The sequence below is a fragment of the Enhydra lutris genome, unplaced genomic scaffold (assembly GCF_002288905.1).
Source record: "Enhydra lutris kenyoni isolate GAN:26980312 unplaced genomic scaffold, ASM228890v2 scaffoldscaffold24, whole genome shotgun sequence".
Lineage (NCBI taxonomy): Eukaryota > Metazoa > Chordata > Mammalia > Carnivora > Mustelidae > Enhydra > Enhydra lutris.
The window spans coordinates 21009865-21035857 of NW_019154108.1; the positions used below are offsets into that span (position 1 = coordinate 21009865).

General features: G+C 36.7%; 1 protein-coding gene across 1 annotated transcript in view; it reads left to right on the plus strand.

Annotated features, from left to right (window-relative positions):
- LOC111150715 (SWT1, RNA endoribonuclease homolog) overlaps positions 1 to 25993 on the plus strand; it is a 102509-nt gene that overhangs the window by 56904 nt on the left and 19612 nt on the right. Inside the window, 1 exon segment of the mRNA XM_022508266.1 lies at positions 24707 to 24773. Within this exon segment, the coding sequence (XP_022363974.1) occupies positions 24707 to 24773 (67 nt within the window).

The window sequence follows — 25993 nt, forward strand, 5'->3', positions numbered from 1 at the left end:
TGCACACATTTAGGTCTGTTAATTATGTCCCTGGACAGAAGTGTTTCTGATCCAAAAAGTTTTGGAGATACTGCACACTACACTATGCTCTTGGAAAATCACTGTATGCCCATTTACGTATTGATGGGTTTTATAAACTTTTTTAATTTTAGGAGCTTTAAACATATAGGTGTCCGGATGCCCCATGCCAGAGACTCTGATGTAATTGGTCTAAGTGTGTACCTGGCTAACAGATTTTTAAACCTTCATCAGGTGATCCTAATGTGTAGTCAAGGTTGAGAACCACTAGACAATATTCTTTGTAGTCACAGAGTTGACATCCTCGTCTCCACCTGGAACTTGTTACAAATCCAAATTCTCAAATACCTGCCAGACCCTCCTGAATCAGAAACTCATCATAGACTGAGCACCACTGGTATCATGTCAAGACAGAGTGGAAAAGTTATAGCATGTACTGCTTCCATAAGCTGTGTTTAAAGAAATAAATATTTGAATTTTAAGGCTGATAGAATTTTGTGATTCTTTCTTCTAAGGACACAACACCTCCAGAAATAAGAAAATATTAGCGGCCCTGTTACTTTTTTGCATGTTAACCTGGGGCCATAAATTGTCTTGAGCCTTGGTATTCATCTGTAAACCTTATATAATAATATAGTGTATATATATATATATATATATATATATATATAATATAATAATATAAACCTAATACAATAATACCTTTCCAGAACTTTTCACAAAGTTACTGTGCTTTGAAAGTCAGGTGTTGATATAATTAACCAAACCAGTTAGTTACTTGTTGGGGGAACTTGTTAAAAATGCAGAGTTCTAGTTGTAGTGAAATCACAGTATCTGTAGATATTTCATAGAGGGAGGGAAATTGTATTTTTAACAAGCATTCCAGAGGATTTATATGCAGGTGGTGGGGGACCACAGTAAGGAAACAAATTCAAATTCTTATAATAAGTATATTAGAACTACTTTGCCACCAGTAGAGGGCATTGTGAATAAAAAAAGTTGCTCATTTCAGCATTCATTAATCTACAGGAAATTACTAACATCGCAAGGTTTTTCTTTTTGAAGCCCTTCAGACAATAGGCACTTAAATCAAAATGTAATAGAAGTTAATAATTATGTTATTTTGTCAAGTGTGTATGTAGTCTTAAAATCTTTTAAGAAACAGTCATGTTCAACTCAGTTAAATTTTTTTTGGGTGGCTAACTATGGGTAGATTTTTAAATTTTTTTAAACATTGAAAAATACACCCAACTTTGTAGTGACTGCATATCATTAGCATTTTCTGATACTTGTTAAACTGGAATAGTTTCATTTGATTTTGAGATACATACTCATTGAATATAGCGCAACTCTTGTTTTTATCATAGCAGATCATGAGTGTTGTTACATTGGGAATCAATAACAAGGTGACCTGTTAACCCGTCTTTTCATTAAAGAAGTACATGAATCATTTACTCTTCTCCTACCCCCTTAACCCACCATGTTGCATCTCCTCTCCCTCATATCAGGGAGATCATATGATAGTTGTCTTTCTCCGATTGACTTATTTCGCTAAGCATGATACCCTCTAGTTCCATCCACGTCGTCGCAAATGGCAAGATTTCATTTCTTTTGATGGCTGCATAGTATTCCATTGTGTATATATACCACATCTTCTTTATCCATTCGTCTGTTGATGGACATCTAGGTTCTTTCCATAGTTTGGCTATTGTAGACATTGCTGCTATAAACATTCGGGTGCACGTGCCCCTTCGGATCACTACGTTTGTATCTTTAGGGTAAATACCCAGCAACAAGATGGGATTGGGAGGGAGACAAACCATAAGTGACTCTTAATCTCACAAAACAAACTGAGGGTTGATGGGGGGAGGGGGGTTGGGGGGGTGGGATTATGGACATTGGGGAGGGTATGTGCTATGATGAGTGCTGTGAAGTGTGTAAACCTGGCGATTCACAGACCTGTACCCCTGGGGATAAAAATATATGTTTATAAAAAATAAAATTAAAAAAAAATACTCATTTAACAAAGTCAAAAAAAAAAAAAAAAGAAGTACATGAAAATGCGTTTATTAAACTAAGAGTTTGGGCTTCTAGTTCCAGACTTATCCCTTTGACTTTATACCCGTTACGTCCCCTTTTTAAGCTGGTCTCTTTCCTTATGAAATGAGAATCATGATACCTTCTTAGCAGAATGAGATAATGAATGTGAAAATACTTTGTAATCTGTAACATAAGTGTTAGTTTTTGTTTTCTCCTTAAAGCTGATATGTTATACTTGAAATGTTGAAATGTTTAAACATGACTGTGGTAAATCAGGGTAGAAAACGTTGGTGGAGCAGTTGTCCACACAGTTATAGAATTGGGAGCAGAACACCTGAGTTTGCAAAAGTTGAAAAAGAGGTGGGAATATTGCTGATGGTTATACTTTCTACACACTTCTTCCTGGGTGGGAGAGGGAATTTAATATATTTGCTCTTGGTTTAGAAATTGCTTTTCTCTTTCTCATCTCTGCTTTTTGTGTATATAGGAGTAATCTGAGCACTTTTGTTAATGGCCTCTTTATCTGATCACTGGAGAACCAGAGCCCGTACTCTTTCCATGTAGACAAAAGTGCATTAAGGTTTTTTTGTGGGTGGTGGTGGTGGTGTTTTGTTTTTTATTTAGGTTTGTACTATCTAGTCTCATTTTATACTTTAGTAAACATCATCAGATTACTCTCAAGATCACAAAAACCTTTTTGCTTAGTAATTAAAGACTACTAAGGTTCATTTGGAGTGAAAAATTAATTGGGGAGTCATATGACAAATTCTAAAGAGAAGTTCTGCTTGTATAGTAATAAAAAATGTTATATATCTGTGTGTTTCAACTGGCATCTCTACAAAGTTAAGTAAATAGGTCATATAATCCAACTCCAAAGCACACTGTAAATGTGGTGTGTAGATGGACTTGAAAGCTAATACTCAAAACAACAATGACAATGTTTTATGGAGGTTTTTGTATCTCTGAAGTAGATGATGAGCTGCCTGGTTTGGAAGCAGGGAAGAAAGTGAAAAGGGAATGTAGGAAATTGTACTCTGCCTAAATTTTGTAATCATGTTTGTCCGTTTCATCGTTATAAAAGAAACTTGACATTATTTTTAAAAAACAGAAAAATAGTAGCATTTTGAATCTAAAAATATAAGTAGATCATTCCTAAATGTGCATATTCATCTTAACACTTGATTTAACATGTAAAACTGTACTTCTGTGTTAATTTAATGAACTCTAGATTCCTTGCTCAGGTGGCTTTAGATGAAATTTGAAATAATGAATGTTTTCTTAGTTTCGTATTTTGAATCATATGCAGAGGTGGGAGAGGGAGTTACTATTCCTTGTAAGTAACTTGCCACATTTTAGAGGGGGTATGTTTTTATATGTAAGGGTATCTCTTGTTTAAGTAACATTTTCTTCCTAACTGTCATATTTGCTTTGGTTGTTTTTAAATGAGGATTAATTGAGTGTTAACTGATGCATTGGGCTTGGTCATATTCTGGATGGGTTTCATGCCTCATCATAGAATATGATTTTGGAAAATGAGACTTGTGCTTGGATTTAGGAAAGGGAAGATGATTAATTTTTATCATCTTTAAATGCTTTAATGATCTTCAAAACTTCAGTAACCTCTGTTACAGTCCTATGGCTTTGGTTTGAAATACTTTGTAGAACTGTTTTTCTTTTTTTTTTTTTAAGATACTATTATTTATTTGACAGAGAGAGAGAGACAAGGAGAGTGGGAACACAAGCAGGGGAAGTGGGAGAGGGAGAAGCAGGCTTCTTGCTGAGCAGGGAGCTGGATGTGGGGCTCGATCCCAGGATCCTGGGATCCTGATGTGAGCTGAAGGCAGACACGTAACAACTGAGTCACCCAGGCTTCCTATAGAGCTGTTTTTCTAAAGCACAGTAGTAGTCATGAAGTTTAGGATTTTTTTTTTTTTTTGGTGTGTCATTTACATGTATTTTTATCTTATTAAGCCTCTAAAAATGAATCTTCTCATTGCTGTCATATGGCATGTTAACCTAAGAGCAAAACAAGTACTGGTATAACCATCCATGATTCCTGTGAAAAGGAATCCTATAATCACAGCTTTTCAGATCTGCTAGTGGTTTAGTCACTTCAAAGAAGGTGGAGTTTGCATTTGCGAAAATATTTTGTTAACTTCATAGTGCATGTTTTGGTAGCCGGCCTCTTGAGGTATTTTAGAAAGGGTATTTAGAAAAGGTCATCCTTCAGTTGACACAAGGACAACAATGTTTAGGCTGTTTTACAGATCAAGCTAATCACTGAAACAGGTTCCAGTTAGAGACACGTGTAGATTATAAAAACAGTAAGAAGTGGCTTTTTAACATCTCGACTCATGGCAGTATGCAAGTGGTTCAGCCGTTGATAAAAAAAAATTGTCCTTATCTAGGGTGGAGAAGTTTGTTCATGGTTAGCTCTGACCTACTTTCTTTGAGGCTTGGCCTTTCTACCCTTAGATCATTGGACTGTACGTCCCCCCCGCCCCTGTAGTTCACACAACTCCCCAGGTATAACTGAACCTCTTTATCAGAGGTACTCTTTGCGTACCCCTTGTCCCATCCAAAACCAAAAGTATCAGTTGCTGTGTTGAATAAGAGAAAATAATACAACCTATGAATTAAAAATGAAAGGACCTACTTCCTTCACCCTCCATGCCATCATTTTGTACACAACTTTCTTATAATTTATTTTCTAATCAGCTCCCTGAGATTGTGAACAGCTTTAGGGCAGAAACTTTGCCTACTTTTGTTTGTCTTACTTTTGTATATCTGGGTCTATGCCCAGATCACAACTATACATAATAAATGGGGGAGAAAAGTATCGAATGAGCTTTTTATGGTCTTTCTGGTGAAGGGAAACTTCCTTAGGGCTAAATACTACTAATAGTACTATGTTATGACATTCAATGAATAGGCAATGTCAAGGTTTTAAAAGTGATAGGAGTGCAAGCTAAGGAAGGGTAAAGAATAAGAATGGCAGGAGGAAGGAGAACAACTGGAAGGAGGAGATTGAGGAGATAATAAAAAGGTATTTATCTCTAGAACAGATGATGGAACCCTCAGTAACTATGGGACCCTTGATTTTGGCTCAGTTCATTGTCTCAGGGTCGTGAGATTGAGCCCCAGGTTGGGCACTGTGCTGGGCGTGGAGCCTCCTTAATATTCTCTTTCTAACCTCTCTGTCTGCCCCTCCCCCTGTGTGCTCTCTCAAAAAAAAAAAAACTAAAAAAAACAAAAGAAAAACCACCAAAAAAACACACAACAGATGGTTATTTAATAAGTAAAAGCTTTTTTTTTTTTTTTTTAAAGATTTTATTTATTTATTTGACACACAGAGAGAGATCACAAGTAGGCAGAGAGGCAGGCAGAGAGAGAGGAAGAAGCAGGCTCCCTGCCGAGCAGAGAGCCCGATGTGGGGCTCGATCCCAGGACTCCGGGACCATGACCTGAGCCGAAGGCAGAGGCCTTAACCCACTGAGCCACCCAGGCGCCCCGAAGTAAAAGCTTTTTATGATACCTATATTGCAGCTTGATAAACACTGCTCTAACAACATTTATAATAGCAAGTGTTATATATAATACATAATAAAATTTACATTTGCTGACAAAATATGAGACATCCACATATAAATCTGACTGAATTACCCAGCATTAGCTGCTGTTCTTTTAACCTGGCTCTTTAATGCTACTGAGGATAACAGATTGCTATTGCTGAGGACTTAATTTTTAGAATAACTAGATTTTTACATATGTGAAGCTCTTATCTATGCTTCCCAGGACTTATACAATTCAAGAATACAACATAGGGACCTTTATTTTTATTCTGAATATCAGTGGGTTGATGTCATAATTACTCCTTCCATCCCTGAAGCATTTCTAAGTGTCAGTGTTCCCTTCTTCTAATCAATAAAATCCAGGTTTGGGGGTGAGAGTTAAATATTTCCATTGTAAACTCTTTGATCACAGAAGAATTAAGCAATTAAATGTAAAGGCTACTTCTTGAAGATTACAAATATTTTAGTTTGTTTATGTAGTTGTTTTTATTTAAAATCAATATTCTTTTAAATTTGTCTTTTGTTTATAGCTGGTTATTTCTTATTTCTTGATTTGATATTTGATTAAAATTCCCTGCTATTTAAGTCTTATGTTAAGAAATGCTAAAATCAGTTAAAACTACATTTTTCAGTGAAGCAGAGGGAGTAAATTGACTAAACCAGTGGGGTTGAACATTAGTAAGATAAATGAAATAGGGGAAATTAAAGGTGCTGAATAAGGGCTTTTATAGTAATTTTAACTTAAAGAGTAAATATATAGGATAAAGCCAGATGATCAGTTCTGATTCCTTCTCACAGAGTAGTTGTACAAAATGTTTAGAGACTCTATTATTCTCATCTCTTTTGAGAAATATTCTCTTGTGCTTCTAAAGATCTTCTCACTTGGTGGTAGGCCAACCATCTGCTTATTTTAAGAAGTGATGCAATCAATATCCTCAAGGCTACTTAATAATATAAAAGATGTGAGTCTACCTCAGGACAGTATTTTCTACATAGAAGATAATCAATAAATATTTATCTTCTCTTTAAAGAGAGAGAACACAAGCAGTGGGAGCAGCCGGCAGAGGGAGAAACAGGCTCCCTGCTGAGCAAGGAGCCCGATTTGGGACTTGATTCCAGGACCGGGATCATGATGGGAGCCGAAGCCAGGTGCTTAACCAACTGAGCCACCCAGGCATCCCTCAATAAATATTTATTGTATATCAGAAACCCTGGAATTATCTAACATTTTGACCTGCCAGTTCCTATTAATAAGGCATAATAAACCTTCTAGAATCAACAAATACTTACCCTTAATAATAATATAACTGAAACTCTAGGTTGTAAATTTTCCAGTTAATCTTTCTTTTTGCCAACATTAAGCTAATTTACTTTTTGACAGCATGTAGCTATCTATATTTCCCCAACTTAATTGTTGAGCTAAGACAAATTATGAAAATCATCAAAATTATATTTTCTATATTAAAGATGGCAATTTATGCAGATCTTATTTTAAACCCTTTTGATTATATAGATTAAAAAGTGTGAGTACTTTGGTACACTAGTGGAGCATAAAATAGTGTAAAGAATGTACCCATCAGCCTTCTTCAAAAGGATTTGCATTCATTTACTAGGGTGACTGCTATAAAGAAGTGAATACTACGACCTTTTAGGGGATTGCTAGATACTGGCTCAGAGTTAATGCTAATTCCAGCGACCTAAAATTCCACTGTAGTTGGAGAAATGGTCAGAGAGAACCCAATCCACCTTGACTGATACACAGTAACTACTGGTTTGTTTAAAAACTTGGAGAAAACAAGATTGAAAGTCTGCTGACACAGGTGTCTGGAGAAGAGGTATATAGATGGGCATCTTGTAATGGGCACTGGGTGGGAGGGTGTTTGTGTCCCATGTAAATACACATCAAAGGCTCCCCAATGCAGAGGAAGACTCTGATCAGATGGGCAAGACCAGCTGTCCTATAGATGTCAGTCTCTCCCCAGCCACCCAAGTGTTTGGTCAGTGAGCTCATATACAAAGGGACAATGGCTGCTTCTATAAGATGAGCTCAAAAGTAGGACTTCTGCTCATGAAGGCTGCTCTGGCTACTACCTGTGCTGAGAGCCCAAACTTTCACCAGCAGAAGCAAATGCTAAGCATTCAATAAGGCACCATTCCCTTGGAGATCAGTAAGTCATTTAGTGACAGTGATTTGTCCTCATCAAGAATAGATACTTCTTTTGGGTATGGGTTTGCTTTTCCTCATAGTAGTGATTCTGCCAGCAACTCTGTCTATTGATTTAAGGGTATCTTGGCCACTGCCTTGGTATGCCATTCAACTAAGAAACTAATTTTATAGTGAAAGCGCAGCTATGGCTACATGGAGTTCATTGTCTTTGTCATACACTAAGGATCTGCCTTTGCAAAACACTGGAGTGACCTGTAAGCATTTTAGTTACCATAGCAGTGGTGAAGATCAAGGCTGTTTTCCCCTTAGAATATGTAGGATTCAAGAATTAAGGGGAGTAAGCGGTAATGGTTTCTCTATTAGTGTACTAAATAACTCTTCTCCTGGTAGAAAGTACTGCTTCAGTCATTGCTTAGTCAGGAAAACAGATGTGACTTTAGGTATTTCAAACAGAAAATTTTAATATATATCCTAATACTGTTGGAAGGACTAGAAGAGGAAAAATGAGATGATGGGCATGTCTGGAGGCGCAAAAAAGAAGAGGGTTTTTAATGCATTTTGTAAATATCTTATATCCTGGTGCCCTTTGTACCATAGGAACACAATACATGATTAACTGTGATTGTTCAATATTTTCTGTGCAGAAAGAGGCATTCTTCAGTATGTTGCATTCAGTGAAGCTTTAATTGTTATTTTTGCTTTACATTTTTAAGCTTAGGGCAGCCATTTGTCCTCAAAGCAAAACAGAAAATACAACTTATTTTCAGTACCTTAATCAGGAATTAGTTCTTTTCATAAATGTATAGATTTCCAGAGAAGTTGCAGAGAGATAGTTGTATTATAACTTGAGCCAACATACTTTTCATACCCATGCATTTTCAACTTTCTATTGAAAGTCATTTTAAAGATTTTACCTATTTTATTTTAGAGAGTGAGATTGCGTGAGCGGGGGAGGGGGGGGAAGAAAGAGAATCTTAAGCAGACTCTGCGTTGAGCCGGATGTGGGGCTCAGTCTCACAACTCTGAGATCATAACCTGAGCCAAAACCAAGAGTCGAAGGCTTAACTGACTGAGCCACCCAGGCACCCCGAAAGTCACTTCAAAAGAATTCCATGTTCAGAAATGTATTGTCAACTGAACCACCCAGGCGCCTCTGTATTGCCAGTTCTTGAACTTAGATACTTCTGTGATGAAATGACTTGTGGGATGGGACCATTGTTTATATACCTAGTCCTTATAGATGTCAGCACTCTGCCTCAGGTCCGTGTTTTATCTGTGCTCTAGGGTGATTGGTTCCTGCTGCTGCTACCTATCTGCCTACCACCAATAGAGCCACTGATCTCTCTTTTCTCTACATGCTGAGATATGAAAACTATTCTTAGTTCAACTAAGATACAGTAGGACTTTTATCGAGGGAACCTTCACTAAAAAGCTAATGAATATATGACTAAACAGAAAGAAAAAAAAGACAAGAGCAGTTTTCTTATATAGTTTCAGTCAGATGTTGTCTGGTGTTATCCCAAAGGCTGGTTGATACGGGGTGTTGCCCAGAACACCAACTGTAGCATCTCCATGTACTTCAACTTCCTCATACATTGAAGGCTGGTTTCCAAGAGTGTCCAAAAATATTAGGTGAAAGCTATATTGCCTTTAATCCTATAGTGTCATTTTCCCTATAGTCGCCGACCTGCCTAGATCCAGGGGAAGGGAACTTAGATCCTATTGATAGAAGGAGGAATGTCAGCATTACACTGTAAGAAGGACATGTGGATGAGAGATCTTGTTGTGTGGCCATTTTGGAGCACAACAGTTTATATCCCTTCAACTAGCCAAATATACTCATTCCCTCTTCTCAAGACCACCATGTTTTATCCCATTATGAAATTAGCTTAAAATATAGGATCTTATCATTTAAATCAAGTTCAGGTTGGTTGAGACAAGGCTTCTTTGGTGTGACTCCTTGGGTACCATTCTTTTCTATCTCTAGTGTGAACTAAAGAGACAAGTTAGTTGCCGCCATCTCCCAACATATAACATCAAAACAGGCAAGGATACGTGCTATATAACTTCATATTCAAAATGGGGCTGAGGGAACAAGAGGCTCACAGAATTCTTAGCAATTCTAAAATTGAGCTATGCACATGTTGCCACTTCCTTCATCAGGCAGGGCTCAGTCCTGCTGCCTGCAAATTATTTACAGATGTTGTTGACTCTGTTCTCTGGGCTCTTGGTTTTGGCCTCTGAACTTTTAACACAAGCTGCAAATGAGGAGCCTTCTCAGCCTGCCTCCTGTTCATAAAAGGTAGGAGAGTCCAAAACCTCTTTTCATTTTGTATTATCTCTGGCCCATTTAGTCCAAGGAGTGGTACTTGTACTAGAACATTCCTCTAAAACACTGTCTTCTGTGAATCTTACTGGGGTTCACTCCAATAGACAAAAATCACAACCACAAATTTGTTTGAAATAAACACTTGCACTTAAACCCTACTTTGGGTTCCTGCCACTGCTTCAGGGCCCTGCCGTCAATATTTTTGGAAGTCTTGTCTAACAGAATTTGTGAGGCACTCTTAAGACCCCCCCAGAGGGCCATTTGTCTGTCTGGAAAATTCTCCAGGGCACCATAGGTCTTTCTGAGGTTTCAGCAAAAGGTTTTATGGTAATACTATTACTGTTTTCATCTTTAAACCATGTTTTCCTGCCAGACCTATTAAAGGTAAATATTGAATAATATAGTTATGACCTACTGATAAATTCGGTTGTTACTTTATGAACTCTTGATACACTCTGTGCTTTTGCAACATTCCTAGACTCACCCCTAGATCCTGTCACCATCACCCTCCCCTCTGCATAGGCTCTCCTTTTGTGATCACATCTACTCCCAATCTCCTCATGAACATTATTTCAGTCTTACTCTCTCCTTGGTTCAGTTGTGATCTGCCCATCCTCTAACTGGCTAAAACTGAGTTCATCATTTAAATTAGTGCCACGTGACTCCTTTCTGTTTTTGTCTCTATTTCTTTTTTGAAAATTTTCTTATTATGTTCAGTTAGCCAACATATAGTACATCATTAGTGTTTGATGTAGTGTTCAGTGATTCATTAGTTACGTATAACACGCAGTGCTCATCACAACACGTGCTCTTAAGGTATAGCATTCTCTGTGTCCTTTCGCTTAAATTTGTTCATTGTATGTTCATATTAGTGTATGGTTACTGATTGTTGTCTGAGCAGTTCTGTGATTTTTGTTGAACTTTCCAACTGTAATTGTAAGCTTTTCAATTTTTTAGTAATGCTTTCAACATTTGCTTTCAATATTGTGGCGTTATGGTATATCTTCCTGGCGAATTGATCTCCTTTACTTCTAATAATTTTTCCCTTCAGGTTTATTTTGTCATATGTTAATATGCCAGACCAACTCTCTATTTTCTTTTTTGCTAGTATTTTCTCTTTATCTCCAACCATTCTAGGTCATTGTTTCTTTAATTAAAAAAATTTTTTTTAACTTAAATTCCATTTAGTTAACATATAATGTATTATTAGTTTTGGGGATAGAGTTCAGTGGCTCATCACTTGCATGTAACACCCCGTGTTCAGTACCTCACATGCCCTTTTTAATTTCCATCCCCTAGTTACCCCACCCCCACCTCCTTTCATTTTTTTTTTACATGACATAAAGCTACACTTGTTTTTTGATTGATAATAAGTAAAATCTATTTACATAAATATTATTACTGGTATATTTGGACTTATTTCTAACATCATTTTATTTTTTAAGTTTCAAACAGGTTTATTAATCCAGAAATACCACCCTACATTTGCAAATGTTGAGATTTTTTTTTTTTTTTAAGATTTTTATTTATTTATTGAGAGAGAGGCAGTGAGAGAGAGCATGAGTGAGGAGGAGGTCAGAGGGAGAAGCAGACTCCCCGTGGAGCTGGGAGCCCGATGCGGAACTCGATCCCGGGACTCCAGGATCATGACCTGAGCCGAAGGCAGTCGTCCAACCAACTGAGCCACCCAGGCGTCCCGCAAATGTTGAGATCTTTAAGGATAAACAATTGTTACAGAAACTATAAGAAAACAGCACAGAAGTGCTTACTCATAGAGGTCGTAGACATAAACCCACAGAATGAAAGAACTAAAACAGCAACAGCAAAAACCTTTCTGAGGACTATACAAATGGATATTTGAGATGAAGGGAGGCTTCTTACTCATCATTGAACTAAAATGTTGGCTTGTGTTCGTCTTATTAAACAAAAACTGTGTTCCCCAAACATCTACAAGTTCAGCTACTAAAATTCCTTTAAAGATCTTCATGGGTGGTTCTATAGTAAGGGCCAGCCTGAGGTGCACCAATGTGGGGCTGCACACTGTCACTTTACCTTTTATATTTGTCTTATTTTCCTTTGTCCTTGCCTGCCTTTTATTGGCTTGATCAAGGTGTAATGTTAGTTTTTTCCAATCCTTCTTTTATCCCACTAGTCATTGGGAAGTTGCACATTTTATCTCCATTTTCTATTTCTATTTTTATTTCTATTGATACCCTTAAACTAATAAATGCATACTTGATTTATAAAGTCTAAAACTATCAGGATTGGGGCACCTGGGTGACTCGCTCAGTCATTAAGCATCTGACTCTTGATTTTAGCTCAGGTTATGATCTCAGGGTCATAATACCAAGCATTGGGCTCCTGCTGGGTATGGAGTCTGCTTGGGATTTTCTCTCTCTCCCTCTCCCTTTGCATCCTCCCCCCCTCCCCCCCGCCAAGAAAATCAGGATTATTCAGATCCCGAGTAAAACAAGGATCTTAAGAACACGTAACTTCTGATCTCCCTCTCTTGTCTTCCTTATCCTTCCTTCCTTTTTTTTTTTTTTAAAGATTTTATTTATTTATTTGACAGAGATCACAAGTAGGCAGAGAAGCAGGCAGAGAGAAAGGAGGAAGCAGGCACCCCGCTGAGCAGAGAACCCATTGGGGGGTTCAATCCCAAGACCCTTGGATCATAACCTGAGCCAAAGGCAGAGGCTTTAACCCACTGAGCCACCCAGGCGCCCCTTTATCCTTATTTTCTTTCTTCTTTTTTTTTTTAAACATTTTTTTAAATTTATTTTCAGCGTAACAGTATTCATTGTTTTTGTACCACACCCAGTGCTCCATGCAATCTGTGCCCTCTCTAATACCCACCACCTGGTTCCCCCAACCTCCCACCCCCCCACCTCTTCAAACCCTTCAGATTGTTTTTCAGAGTCCATAGTATCCTTATTTTCTAACACTATAGTTTCACATTGTTTTAAACCACTCCCCAGACTATTTATTATTACATAAAATAGTTTTTGTTTTTAGCCCCGTGATATTTATTAGGTGTTTGGAAATTTCAATGCTTCCTTGATCCTACTCTTTCTTTTAGGTTCATTTTCCTATTTCATGAAGCAAATTTTTGAGTTGTTCTTTTAGTGAAGACCTAGTAGTGGTAAATGCTCACTTTCTGACTCAAAATGTTTTGCTTTCATTCTTTTTTTTTTTTTTTAAAGATTTTATTTATTTATTTGTCAGAGAGAGAGAGAGGGAGAGAGAGCAAGCACACGCAGACAGAACGGCAGGCAGAGGCAGAGGGAGAAGCAGGCTCCCCGATGAACAAGGAGCCCGATGCGGGACTCGATCCCAGGACGCTGGGATCATGACCTGAGCCGAAGGCAGCTGCTTAACCAACTGAGCCACCCAGGCGTCCCTCATTCTTTTTTTTTTTAAAGATTTTATTTATTTATTTGACAGAGAGATCACAAGCAGGCAGAGAGGCAGGCAGAGAGAGAGGAGGAAGCAGGCTCCCCGCTGAGCAGAGAGCCTGATGCGGGGCTCGATCCCAGGACTCTGAGATCATGACCTGAGCCGAAGGCAGCAGCCTAACCCACTGAGCCACGCAGGCGCCCCCGTCCCTCATTCTTAATTGATACTTAGCTCAGTGTGGATTCCAGGCTGACAGTTATTTTCCCTGAGCATACTGAACATAAAATTTCATTATCTTTCATCCTCTTGGAAATGGGAAATTAGCTGTCAGCATATTGCTTTTTCCTAGTAGGTCATCTGTCTTCTTTTTTCTCTGACAGCTTTTAAGATACTCCTCTATAAGTTATATGTTAGTAATTTTATCTCGATATGTCTAGCTTTGGTTTTAATTTTTCTTTTTTAATTTAAATTCAATTAATTAACATGTAGTATATTATTAGTTTAAGAGGTAGAGTTCAGTGATTCATCAGTCTTATATAACACCCAGTGCCTCTTAGATCACTTGTCCTCCTAAGGCCCATCACCCAGTTACTCCATCCCCCACTCTCATCCCCTCCAGCAACCCTCAGTTTGTTTCCTATAGTTAAGAGTTTCTTTTATGGTTTGTCTCCCTCTCTGATTTTGTCTTCTTTTATTTTACAGTCCCTTCCCCTGTGATCCTAGCATAATACACTCTAGTTCCATCTATGTTGTTGCAAATGGCAGGACTTCATTTTTTTTTGATGGCTGAATAATATCCTATTGTGAGTGTGTGTGTACACATATACACACACATCTTCTTTATCCATTCATCTGTCGATGGACATCTGGGCTCTTTCCATAGTTCGGCTATTGTGGACATTGCTGCTATAAACATTGGGGTGCATATGCCCCTTCAGATCATTACATTTGTATCTTTGTGGTAGGTACCTAGTAGTGCAATTGCTGGTTAGGTTTATTTTCAACGTTTTGAGGAACCTCTATATTTGTTTTCCAGAGAGGCTGCCCCAGCTTGCATGCCCACCAACAGTGTAAGAGGGTCCCCTTCTTCTGCATCCTCGCCAACATCTGTCATTTCCTGTCTTGTTAATTTTAGCCATTCTGACTATTGTAAGGTGGTATCTCATTGTAGTTTTGATTTGTATTTCCCTGATGCTGAGTGTTGAGCATTTTTTCATGTGTCTGTTGGCCATTCTTTTTTGGAGAAATGTCTATGTCTTCTGCCCATTTTTAAACCGGATTATCTGTTTTTTTGGGGTGTTGAGTTTTATAAGCTCTTTATAGATTTTGGATACTACCCTTTTATCTGATAAGACATTTGCAAATATCTTCTTCCATTTTACTGGTTGTTTTTTGATTTTGCTGACTGTTTCCTTTGCTGTGCAAAAGTTTGTATCTTGATGAGGTCCCAATAGTTCATTTTTGCCTTTGTTTCCCTTGCCTTTGGAGACATGTCTAGTGAGAAGTTGCTGCGGCCCAGGTCAGAGAGGTTGCTGCCTGGGTTCTCCTCTAGGATTTTGTTGGATTCCTATCTCACATTTAGGTCTTCATCCATTTGAGTCTGTTTTTGTGTATGGTGTAAGGAAATGGTCCAGTTTCATTCTTCTGCATGTGGCTACACAATTTTCCCAACACCATTTGTTGAAGAGACTGTCTTTTTTCCTTTGGATATTCTTTTTGGCTTTGTCAAAGATTAGTTAACTATAAAGTTGAGGATCCATTTCTGGGTTTTCTGTTCTTTTCCACTGATCTATATGTCTATTTTTGTATCAGTACCATATTGTCTTGATGATTACAGCTTTGATACAGAGCTTGAAGTCTGGCATTGTAATTTCTTGGTTGATCCATTTATTCTTTGGTAGGATGCTCTTTAACCTTCCATGTATTTGAGTTCTTTACAATTTTCTCTCGTGATTGAGTTCCAGTTTCAAAGCATTGTGGTCTGAAAATATGCCGGGGAATGATCCCCGTCTTTTGGTACCAGTTGAGACTTGATTTGTGACCCACTGTGTAATCTGTTCTGGAGAATGTTCCATGTACACTCGAGAAGATTGTGTATTCTGTTGCTTTAGGATGGAATGTTCTGAATATATCTGTGAAGTCCCTCTGGTCCAGTGTGTCATTCAAAGCTCGTGTATCCTTTTTAATCTTCTGCTTAGGTGATCTGTCCATTGTAATGAGTGGGGTGTTGAAGTCACCTATTACTGTATTATTATCAATGTGTTTCTTTAATTTTGTTATTAGTTGGCTTATATAGTTCAGCCATGTTATGCTCCCATGTTAGGGGCATAAATAATTATAATTGTTAGATCTTCTTGTTGGATAGACCCTTTAATTATGATATAGTGTCCTACCTCATCTCTTATTACAGTCTTTGGTTTTAAATCTAATTTGTCTGATATAAGGATTGTTGCTGCAGATTTCTTTTGATGTCCATTAGCATGATAAATGGTTTTCTACCCTTTCACTTTCAATCTTGAGGTGTCTTTGGGTCTAAAACAAGTCTCTTGAAGACAGCATATTGATGGGTTTTGCTTTTTTATCCAGTATAATACCTTGTGTCTTTTGACACAAGTCCCCAAACTTACAAGTTTAGGAATTTTATCAGTTTACTGAAACCTTCTCAGACTCACAGTAATCAAATTGAGAACAAAGTAAGCTGATATATCAGAATGCCCATTGATTTATTTACCATGAAATTAGTAACTGAACCAAAATATTTATATCCCAGTTGAGTCTTAGAGGAAAGTTTACACTACAAACTAGATTATTACCATGTTTCGTTGCTGACTCCTGGGGGTATGGGCCGCAAGCTAAAGTAATTTCTCTTCCACTCGAGTGCTTCTTATGCTAGGGTCAGGGTCGGCTATGCCCCTATACAAGGGAATTCTTTTCCTTTAATCTCTTCTTCCAGGTTCTATGCAGACTACTACTTTTTGTTGACTTTGTCAATTCTGGTAGTTATCTCAAAATTTTGAAACACAAGTGGACAGACATCAGTGTTGTTTACATTGCTTTCATTATATTCCTGTTTCCTAAGGATATATCTTGAAGACTTTGATTAGAATGTGGTGATCATTAAGTATCTATCAGCTGTATATTTGCAAACCATATCTTCAGATGAGTATTCATTGTACAGGTTCTGTATATCTAGAGGCATTTTGAGTAGGTTTAAATCACTGCTCTTTTACTTCGTGGACTGACTCCAAAGAGACTGAGATTATGACCATTATATTATTATGCTTAAATGCCAATATAGAAAGTACACTGTAGGTAGAGGCTAATGACCCAGATAAAAGGACGTGTGAAAAGTATATGGATATACAGTATATCCATATGTATAGTATTGTAACCTTCCTGCAAAATTAACAGAAAGCTGTAGTATTTGTCAGTATATTTTTATTGTATGTGTATATATATGTATACACACACATATATATATATATGCTTAGCACATACTTAAGTCATATAATCTGTTTATCTACTGGAATTATATTTTCCTTCTATAGAATTGTTTTTATAATTAAATTACAAATGTACTCATTGAAATTACCTACAAACTCTTCTTGTCCTACCACCAGCTTTAGAAAAAAAGATTTCCAGTAGATCAAATTTTAATTATTAATTGTGGTCAAACTACTCAAAAGTTCCTATATTTAATACTTATATCTAATTAGTATAATTACCTTGCAAAGTTCTTTGTCCCTGAAGGAAAGCTGGATACAAATTATCTAATTTGTTTAATTTTTTTCTTTTTACCAGTTCTAATTATATATGGTGTTCTTTCAAAATTTAGAGCTGATGGATATCTCCCATTTGCATAGCTGATTTCACCAAATTAACTATAGAAAATATATCATTCTAATTTTACTTGTAATAAATAAAAATAAAATAAATAAATAAAAATAAAAATAAAATCAATAATAAATAAAATAAAATAAATAAAATAAAATAAAATAAATTAAAAAGGGTACTCTAGGATCTAAGACATTTTTTTCCCCTGGAGAGTGTTTCTTCATTGTTGATTAGATAAATTTTCACCCAGTTTATCAGTAATACATTTTAAACTGTCAGCAAAATCTAGTTTGGTAGTATTGGTTGTCCAGGTACATCATGTATTAAAATCAGAAGAATAGAGCTTTGGGGGGGGGGGCGTGGTCGGAATAACAGGAAGTTGAATCCTAGTTCCATCCATTTACTAACTCTATCACCAAGATAGGTTAACCTTTTTGTATCTTTTTCCTGATCTAGAAAGTGGAGTTTATAAAAGTTGCTTTATTAAATTACAGAGATTAGAGATAGCATTTGTTCAGGCACTGGTTAGATGCTGAACAAATTATATTATCCCCAATAATAATGTAACAGCAGCTCATAATAATAATGGAGTCTTCCATCAGTTCTTAGCTTTAGAGAATGTAAAATGAGTTTTTCAAATAATGCTGTAAACAAACATTTTCACTTTATGTAATTTTTTTAATCTAATTTTTTATTGTGGTAAAATATACCATAAAATTTACCATTGTTATCATTTTAAGTGTACTTAAAAGGGTATTCATGTGGTATTAAACACATTCATAGTGCACAGCCATCACACTATCCATCTCTATAACTTTCAACTCTATAATGTTCACCCATCTCTATAATTGAAACTGTATTCCCATTAACTCCTCATTTCCCCCCTGTAGCCTTTAACAGCCAACATTTTACTGTCTGTGATTTTGACTACACTAAATATATACACAAAAGAATTGAAAACAGGGTCTCAAAGATCAGGATCATATGATCATAGCAGCACTAGTCATAATACATAAGACATGGAAACAACTCAAGTGCCCACAAGAGATGAATAGTTAAGCATTATGGCATAATACATACAATGGAATATTATTCAACCTTAAAAAGGAAGGAAATTCTGACATAGGCTACAGCATGGATAAGCCTTGAGGACATTATGCTAAGTGAAATAAACCATGTAATTATTTTTTAAACTTAATTAATTTTTTTCACACTCTGAAAAACTATTTTAAAGATGATATTAATGTAAAACTCTGTCTTGCCAGCAGGGAACATAATATATTCAGTTCTGTAGGATGTAAGTTATGATTTATAAATATCCAAGAATATGCTCTCTCTTCTTTTGGATTTCTAGAATTAGATATTAAACTTGAATATTCTAGCCATCTTTTCCTGCTCCTGAGTCTGTTGCTTTATTTTTTCTAAGTAGGAGGAAAGGTTTGTTTGAATTTTTAAAATTCTAATTGAAAAGTTAGTCCATTTTAGTGCATTGTTTTATTTTTAATTTTAGTCAGATTATTTGATTAACTTTTATCTTTTTTTTTAAGATTTTATTTATTTGTTTGAGAGAGGGATCACAATTAGGCAGAGAGGCAGGCAGAGAGAGAGAGGGGGAAGTAGGCTCCCCGCTGAGCAGAGAGCCTGACTTGGGGCTCAGTCCCAGGACCCTGAGATCATGACCCGAGTCGAAGGCAGAGGCTCAACCCTCTGAGCCACCCAAGCGCCCATCTTTTATCTTTTTAAAAATTTTGAGTGGATAGGGGCACCTGGGTGGCTTGGTTAAACATCTGACTCTTGATATCAGCTCAGGTCATGATCTCAGAGTTGTGAGATTGAGTCCCTAGTTGTCTCCTTGCTGGGCATGGGGCCTGCTTAGGATTCTCTATCTCCCTCTTCCTCTGCCCATTCCACCTTAAAAAAAAAAAAAAAAAAAAAAAGAATCAATAGTCTTTCTTTTTTATTAAAGAGATCTATTGATAGTGGCTGAGAGGGAAATGAAATCTGTGTGATTCAGATGAACATGTTGATTATTTAATGCTAATTGCTCGTAGATAAGAAAACTCAAAGTGCTTATGTGGTTAAGTGTCAGGACTTCTAGTGAGTCTTGGTTCTGCTTCTAATTCCTCTATAGCTTTGAGAAAGATGTAACAACTACAAAGATTGTATGTTTGAACATACATAAAACAGTTTACCAGAAGCATTTGATAAAAGGCAAATTAAAGAGTTTCTTTGCTTACATTTAGAACTCTTTAATTATTTTTTTTAAAGATTTTGCCCATTTATTTGAGAGAGAGAGATTGTATGCATGAGCTGGGGGAGGGGCAGTGGGAGAGGAAGAAGCAGACTCCTCACTGAGCAGGGATGCTCAGTCCTGGGGCTCAATACCGGGACCCTGAGATCATGACCTGAGCTAAAGGCAGATGCTCAGTCAACTGAGCCACCCAGGTGCCCCTAAAATTCTTTAAAAGAACTTTATATTTCATTTGACTTTATAAAATCATTTAGAGGCAAGAAGATGGTGGTGATTATCCTTTTTATTAGTAAAAAAAGCATGGAGTTAAACCAATTGAGATTTAAATATCACCACTCTCTGTAATCTTGGGCAAGTGTTTTGTAACTCTGACTCTTAGTTTCTACATCTGAAAACTGGTTTTCATAACAGCTAATATTTATTGACATATGCCAGGAATGTGCTAAACTTCTTAGACACATTATTTTATGTAGTTCACATAGTAACTTTACAGGGTAAATCCTGCTCCATACTCATTTCACAGGTGAAGACCAGAAGTGCAGAAAAGCAGGTGATTTGATCAAGGTCACATAACTAAATTTGTGATACTAAAATAATTAGAGATGATGTATGTAATATGGATGTAAAGCAGTGTCAGACTCTGAAGTGTTCAGCAAGACATTATCAATTATTGCTGATGCTGTTCTAAAAGAAACCAAAGTGCATTTGGATCAGATTTGGTCTATAAATAATCTACAAGTTGAGGATTAAATAGTATTTCAGATGTCTGAGTCCCCAACTCTGACTCCAGAATTCTAAGGTGAAATTTCCAGATTAACAACTTGAAGAGAGGCAACCATGTCTCTTAATTTTCTCTTATTTATTTATTTATTCTCTTTTTAAATTTTTAAATTAACATATAATGTATTATTAGCCCCAGGGGTACAGGTCTGTGAATTGCCAGGTTTACACACTTAACAGCACTCACCATAGCACATCCCTTCCCCAGTGTCCATAGCCCACCACCCTCTCCCTACCACCCCCCACCCCCGCTACCCTCAGTTTGTTTTGTGAGATTAAGAGTCTTTAATGGTTTGTCTCCCTCCCAATCCCATCTTGTTTCATTTATTCTTTTTTTTTTTTTTTTAAGATTTTATTTATTTACTTCACAGAGACCACGAGTAGGCAGAGAGGCAGGCAGAGAGAAAGGGAGAAGTAGGCTCTCTGCCGAGCAGAGAGCCTGATGCGATGTGGGGCTCGATCCCAGGACCCTGGGATCATGACCTGAGCCGAAGGCAGAGGCTTAACCCACTAAGCCACCCAGGCGCCCCTTGTTTCATTTATTCTTTTCCTAACCCCCAAGTCCCCCACGTTGCCTCAACTTCCTCATATTGGGGAGATCATATGATAATTGTCTTTCTCTGATTGACTTTTTTCGCTAAGCATAATACCCTCTAGTTCCATCCACGTCGTCGCAAATGGCAAGATTTCATTTCTTTCGATGGCTACATAGTTAATTTTTTCTTATATTCCATGGCTCTTAATATACATTTGAGAAAATTGTATACATTTGATAAATACTTATTGATGATTATAAATTTCTCTTGAAAGGAAAAATGTGGATGTATTTATAAATTAAAAATGGCCATTTTCTGTAAAGTATTTCATTTCCTTTAAGGGTTAATTCTTTCATTCCATTATTTTAAAAACTTGCCATTGGAGGGTAATTTTAGGACTTTCATTATAAGAGTCTTTTGTTTTCACATTGGTATAAGAAAAAGAAAATGAGAAAGCTATAGAGAAGGCTGACCTCTCAAGAATTTCTGTGTGGGGAATTACTAAGGCATGGAAGTCCATAAGCCATTTTTCTCCATTTATTTTTTTGTATATTTTCAACAAGCTGTACTTCTGCTTAGTGAAAGTTGGCAGTTTTTTTTTAGTACCAGGCCAAATTCCATTCTCATCAACTCAGAGTTCATAGGACATATTGAAGTCTAAATTTACCCTAGATTGAGTGTATTTTAGTAAAGATGGCCTAGTGTATTGGGGGCTCACTTTACCTCAAAACAGTCTTTAAGAATAGTAAATTTTAGGGTATCTGGGTGGCTCAGTCCTTAAGCGTCCGCCTTCAGGTCCTGGGATCGAGCCCCGCATGGGGCTCCTCCCTGCTCAGCGGGAAGCCTGCTTCTCCCTCTCCCACTCCCCCTGCTTGTGTTCCCTCTCTTGCTGTCGCTCTTTAAAAAAAAAATTTAAAAATTAAAGTTAAAAATTAAGTTAAAATTCATTAAAAATTAAGTTAACATTAAAATTAATAAAAATAAAAATATAAAAATTTAGAATTAAAGAATATTAATTTTATAACAAATCCTATAATATATATCCTAGTTTTAGAAAACAGCTTGAATAGTTTTAGTCTGATTATAACAGAAACATATCTGTGAATGATGCTGGCATACCAGTATGCCTTTCTTTGTTAGAACATAATTTTGTGGTATTTAGTCAGACAATCCGATCTTTACATTTGGAGCAAATGCCTTCTTCCTTTGAAATTTAAGATTTCTGTGTTTCATCACTGGAATAACTTATAAACTTGTTTGTTTACAAGTAGCAATTGATAAGTGGGAGGAGATTTTCAAATGGATAACAATGAGATATTTTTCTTCCTTCATTATCTTCCTGTGCTTGGTCAGGAATTTTTTTTTTTCTTTCTTTCACAAACTCTTTAGAATTACGATGCTTTGGTCTACTATGCATCTTTGTCTTTTTTGTTCACTGATGTATCCAAGGGCCTGGAACAGTGCTTGGCTCATAGTAGGACCCAAATATTTGTTGAATGAGAGAATAAAGGGTCTCTTGTTCGGCTCTTGGGCAGCTCTAGTATGCATCTTGCTTTTTTACTTACCAGATACATTCGGAGGTTTAGCCACTATCCACTAGATTTTGATTCATCCACTGACTCTATATTATAGTAGGATATTATTTATAGTGACACCTATGCTTTGTGATGGTAAGAGGGAAAAAACGTACAGACTGACACACTGTAGAGACAGAAAGTAGATTAGTGGTTGTCTGGAGCTGGCATTGGAGGTGAGAACAGAAAGTGGCTGCAGAGGGGCAGTAGGGATCTGTTTGGGTGAAGGAAATGCTCTGAAACTGGGTTGTGGTAATAGATGCACGGCTCTATAACTTATTAAAAATCACTGAGTTGTTGGAGTGAGTGAATTTACAGTATGTGAACTGTATTTCAGTAAAATTGTTAAAAAAACAAAACCAGGTTGGGAGTCTAAAAATTCTTGGAAAAATTGGAAAACTAGCATGATGTAATTATTTATTTCTTACTTTAGGTATGACTTGTTGCTATAGATAACTAATTTGCCTCAAACCAATTTTCTTGTGAAGTATTTCAGGACAGAGAGATGTTCATTCATTCTCTGGAAAAGTACTTTCTTTGTGATATTATCTTGGAATATATAAGGTTTTCAATATAAAACATCTTATTACATCTAATTTCCTAATTCTCTTCTATAGGAATAATCCAAGGCTAACAAGATGAATAGATGTAAATTACTCCACATTGCTGATAGATTATTTACATTTGGTTACAAAATTAGGACATCCTATTTTTTTTTTCCATTGCCTTTCTGAAAGATTAACTCACTTAGATTACTTTCTTTTCATTTTCTTAAGTGAATTATTTGTGGACTCTCTCACTGATCTACTATCCTCCCTCTCCCATCCTCCATCACCTTTTTTTTTTTTTTGGTTTGGAGATTATTTGTATTTTAAAATTACTTGTTGGGTGAAAGAAGTTTTTCCACGAAACTAGTATTTTTTGTATTCCGTATGTGTCTCCTCCCCAGGAGTACAGCCCCTTTAAAAATTCGACTCTGTCCTGAAAAATTATTTATAAAAGCTTTCCCACAAGTCTAATGAAAGCCAAATAGTTTAAAGATCTAATTAAATTTATTGAGATCAGTTAACTCTAAAGTCCAAAGATGTCAAGCATTGGCAAGGACGTGAGGACCTAGAGACATTGTTAATTAAAAGGCACTTGTATTTTAAGAATGAATAGAGGTGGCTTGATTTCTCATCAGTTAGATCATTGTGCAGTTATTCTGTAGCTTGGAACTATTAGTTGATAATAGTTGTTATTGTTACTCTTACAATATTTAGTGCTGGCTGTATGTCAGACACTGTTTTAAAAAGACTTTTCTTAAGGCACTCATTTGATTCTGATAAGAATCCTATGAGGTAAGGATTACTACTATCCTTATTTAACAGATAAAGGAAAATAGGTCACACAGAACTCATCCAGGGTCCCACAGCTAGAAAATTCAGGCAGGCAGGCGTGGCTCCTCATTACCATACCAAAATCAAAAGACAACTTTTCTTTTTCTTTTCAAAAGCAAAAAAACCAAAAAAACTTCATCCTGAAAGGGTTAAGAAATCTGTAGTATAAGAAAATAAGAATTAATACTCTGCTGCTAGGTGGAGAAATATGTTCTTCCATTTTCCTTCTTTATTTTTATTTTCTCCTTGTTTCCATTTGTATTTTTATGTTTCTGTTATTTATAAATTTATATTTTTATGTCCTTATGTTACTTTCCATTGTGACTTTTATGACTCATTGTTATTCTCAGTGACTGATGTGCTCTGTTTACTCATAATTTTTCATACTATGCTAGGCCGATAGTTGAAATAGTATTTCTTGAATTTAGTCAGAAATCTTTTATTAGGATTTCTTTTATGTGTCTGATAGTTTAATCAGTTGTCCACTGGGATTGGTTGAACATTTCTGTGGCAACTCCTCAAGCGTTACCTGTTGCTTAAAAGGTATGAAGTGTAATCGCACCTCTTATTTCTATCTATGTTTTGAGAAATCTGTATTATTTTAATTCCAAAGGTGAATTTTACGTAAGAATGCTTATGCTTGTTGGTTAAATGGTGATGTAAGTATCAATATAAATAAGCAAAAATATTTTAATAAATTGATCTCTGTTGAATTAAACTAACCATACAATGAATGATCTCACAGTATGGATATATTTTGAGGAAAAGTTCAAGGTATTATTTTTTTAAATCATTCATTCCCATTCCTTTGTTTTTATTTTATTTTTTAGGATTTTGGCCCCTAACAGTAATTATCAAGATGTTGAGCCCCTCTATAACTTCCTAATCAAGTATGAGGTATGAGAAGTATTTTAAAATGTTTATCATATTTCCACCATAAACAAGTTTTACTATAAATAAACATGATAGAGGTCTAAAACCATCGGAATGCTATTTAACTGGCATTTGCTTTAAATTTTCAAAGGCCACGGAAGTTTGTCAAAGACAGATTAAACTTTTTCTTTCATTCATAAAATAAAAACATAAGAGTCCTGTAATAACACACTCTCTCCAGCACAGAATTGTTTCTCATTAGGGGTGCGGTTGGCATTTCGGGAACGGGTCATTTCTCCATTGTGTGGAACACGGCAGGTGTTCGCATTGCTGCTCCTCACATACTACATCCCAATATCTGAGTCAGTGTGACAGCTGAAAATATCCTTCTGCCCCACTCAGCTCACAGACCCAGACGGCCCCTAGGGAGAAAGAGCCACCTCGGTTTGAGAACCAGCGATTAGTGAAAAGGAAAGCTATGATTCCGCTTCCTCTGTAGCTGCAGCATACACCCTTGGTGTGAGAGCTGGGGGCTGGGGTGAGGCTCTGGTGTGTTTTGTGACTGAACTTGGGAGCTTTCCTCATCAGCACTGAGTGAGCTCCGGAGAGTATTCTATTCTATTCTATTCTATTCTATTCTATTCTATTCTATATTTTTTATTTTTTCAGTGTTCCAAGATTCATTGTTTATGCATCACACCTAGTGCTCCATGCCATACGTGCCCTCCATAATACCCACCACCAGGCTCACCCATCGCCCCACTCAAAACCCTCAGTTTGTTTCTCAGAGTCCAGTGTCTCATGGTTTGTCTCCCCCTCCGATTTCCCCCAACTCGCTTCTCTCCATCTCCCAGTGTCCTCCGTGTTATTCCTTATGCTCCACAAGTAAGTGAAACCGTACAGTAATTGACTCTCTCTGCTTGACTTATTTCACTCAGCAAAATCTCCTTCAGTCAGGGAGAGCATTCTGTTATCTTCAGTTTCTCTTCCCATGTACCTGTATGTTCTTTCAAGTGCACGTGTGTGTGTGTGTTGTAAGTTTTTAAATGTTCCAAATGAAGGAATGTGACATATATTAAGGTCTTACATTTCTTTTTTTTTTTTTAAAGATTTTATTTATTTATTTGGCAGACAGAGATCACAAGTAGGCAGAGAGGCAGGCAGAGAGAGAGAGGAAGGGAAGCAGGCTCCCTGCCGAGCAGAGAGCCCGATGCGGGGCTCGATCCCAGGACCCTGGGATCATG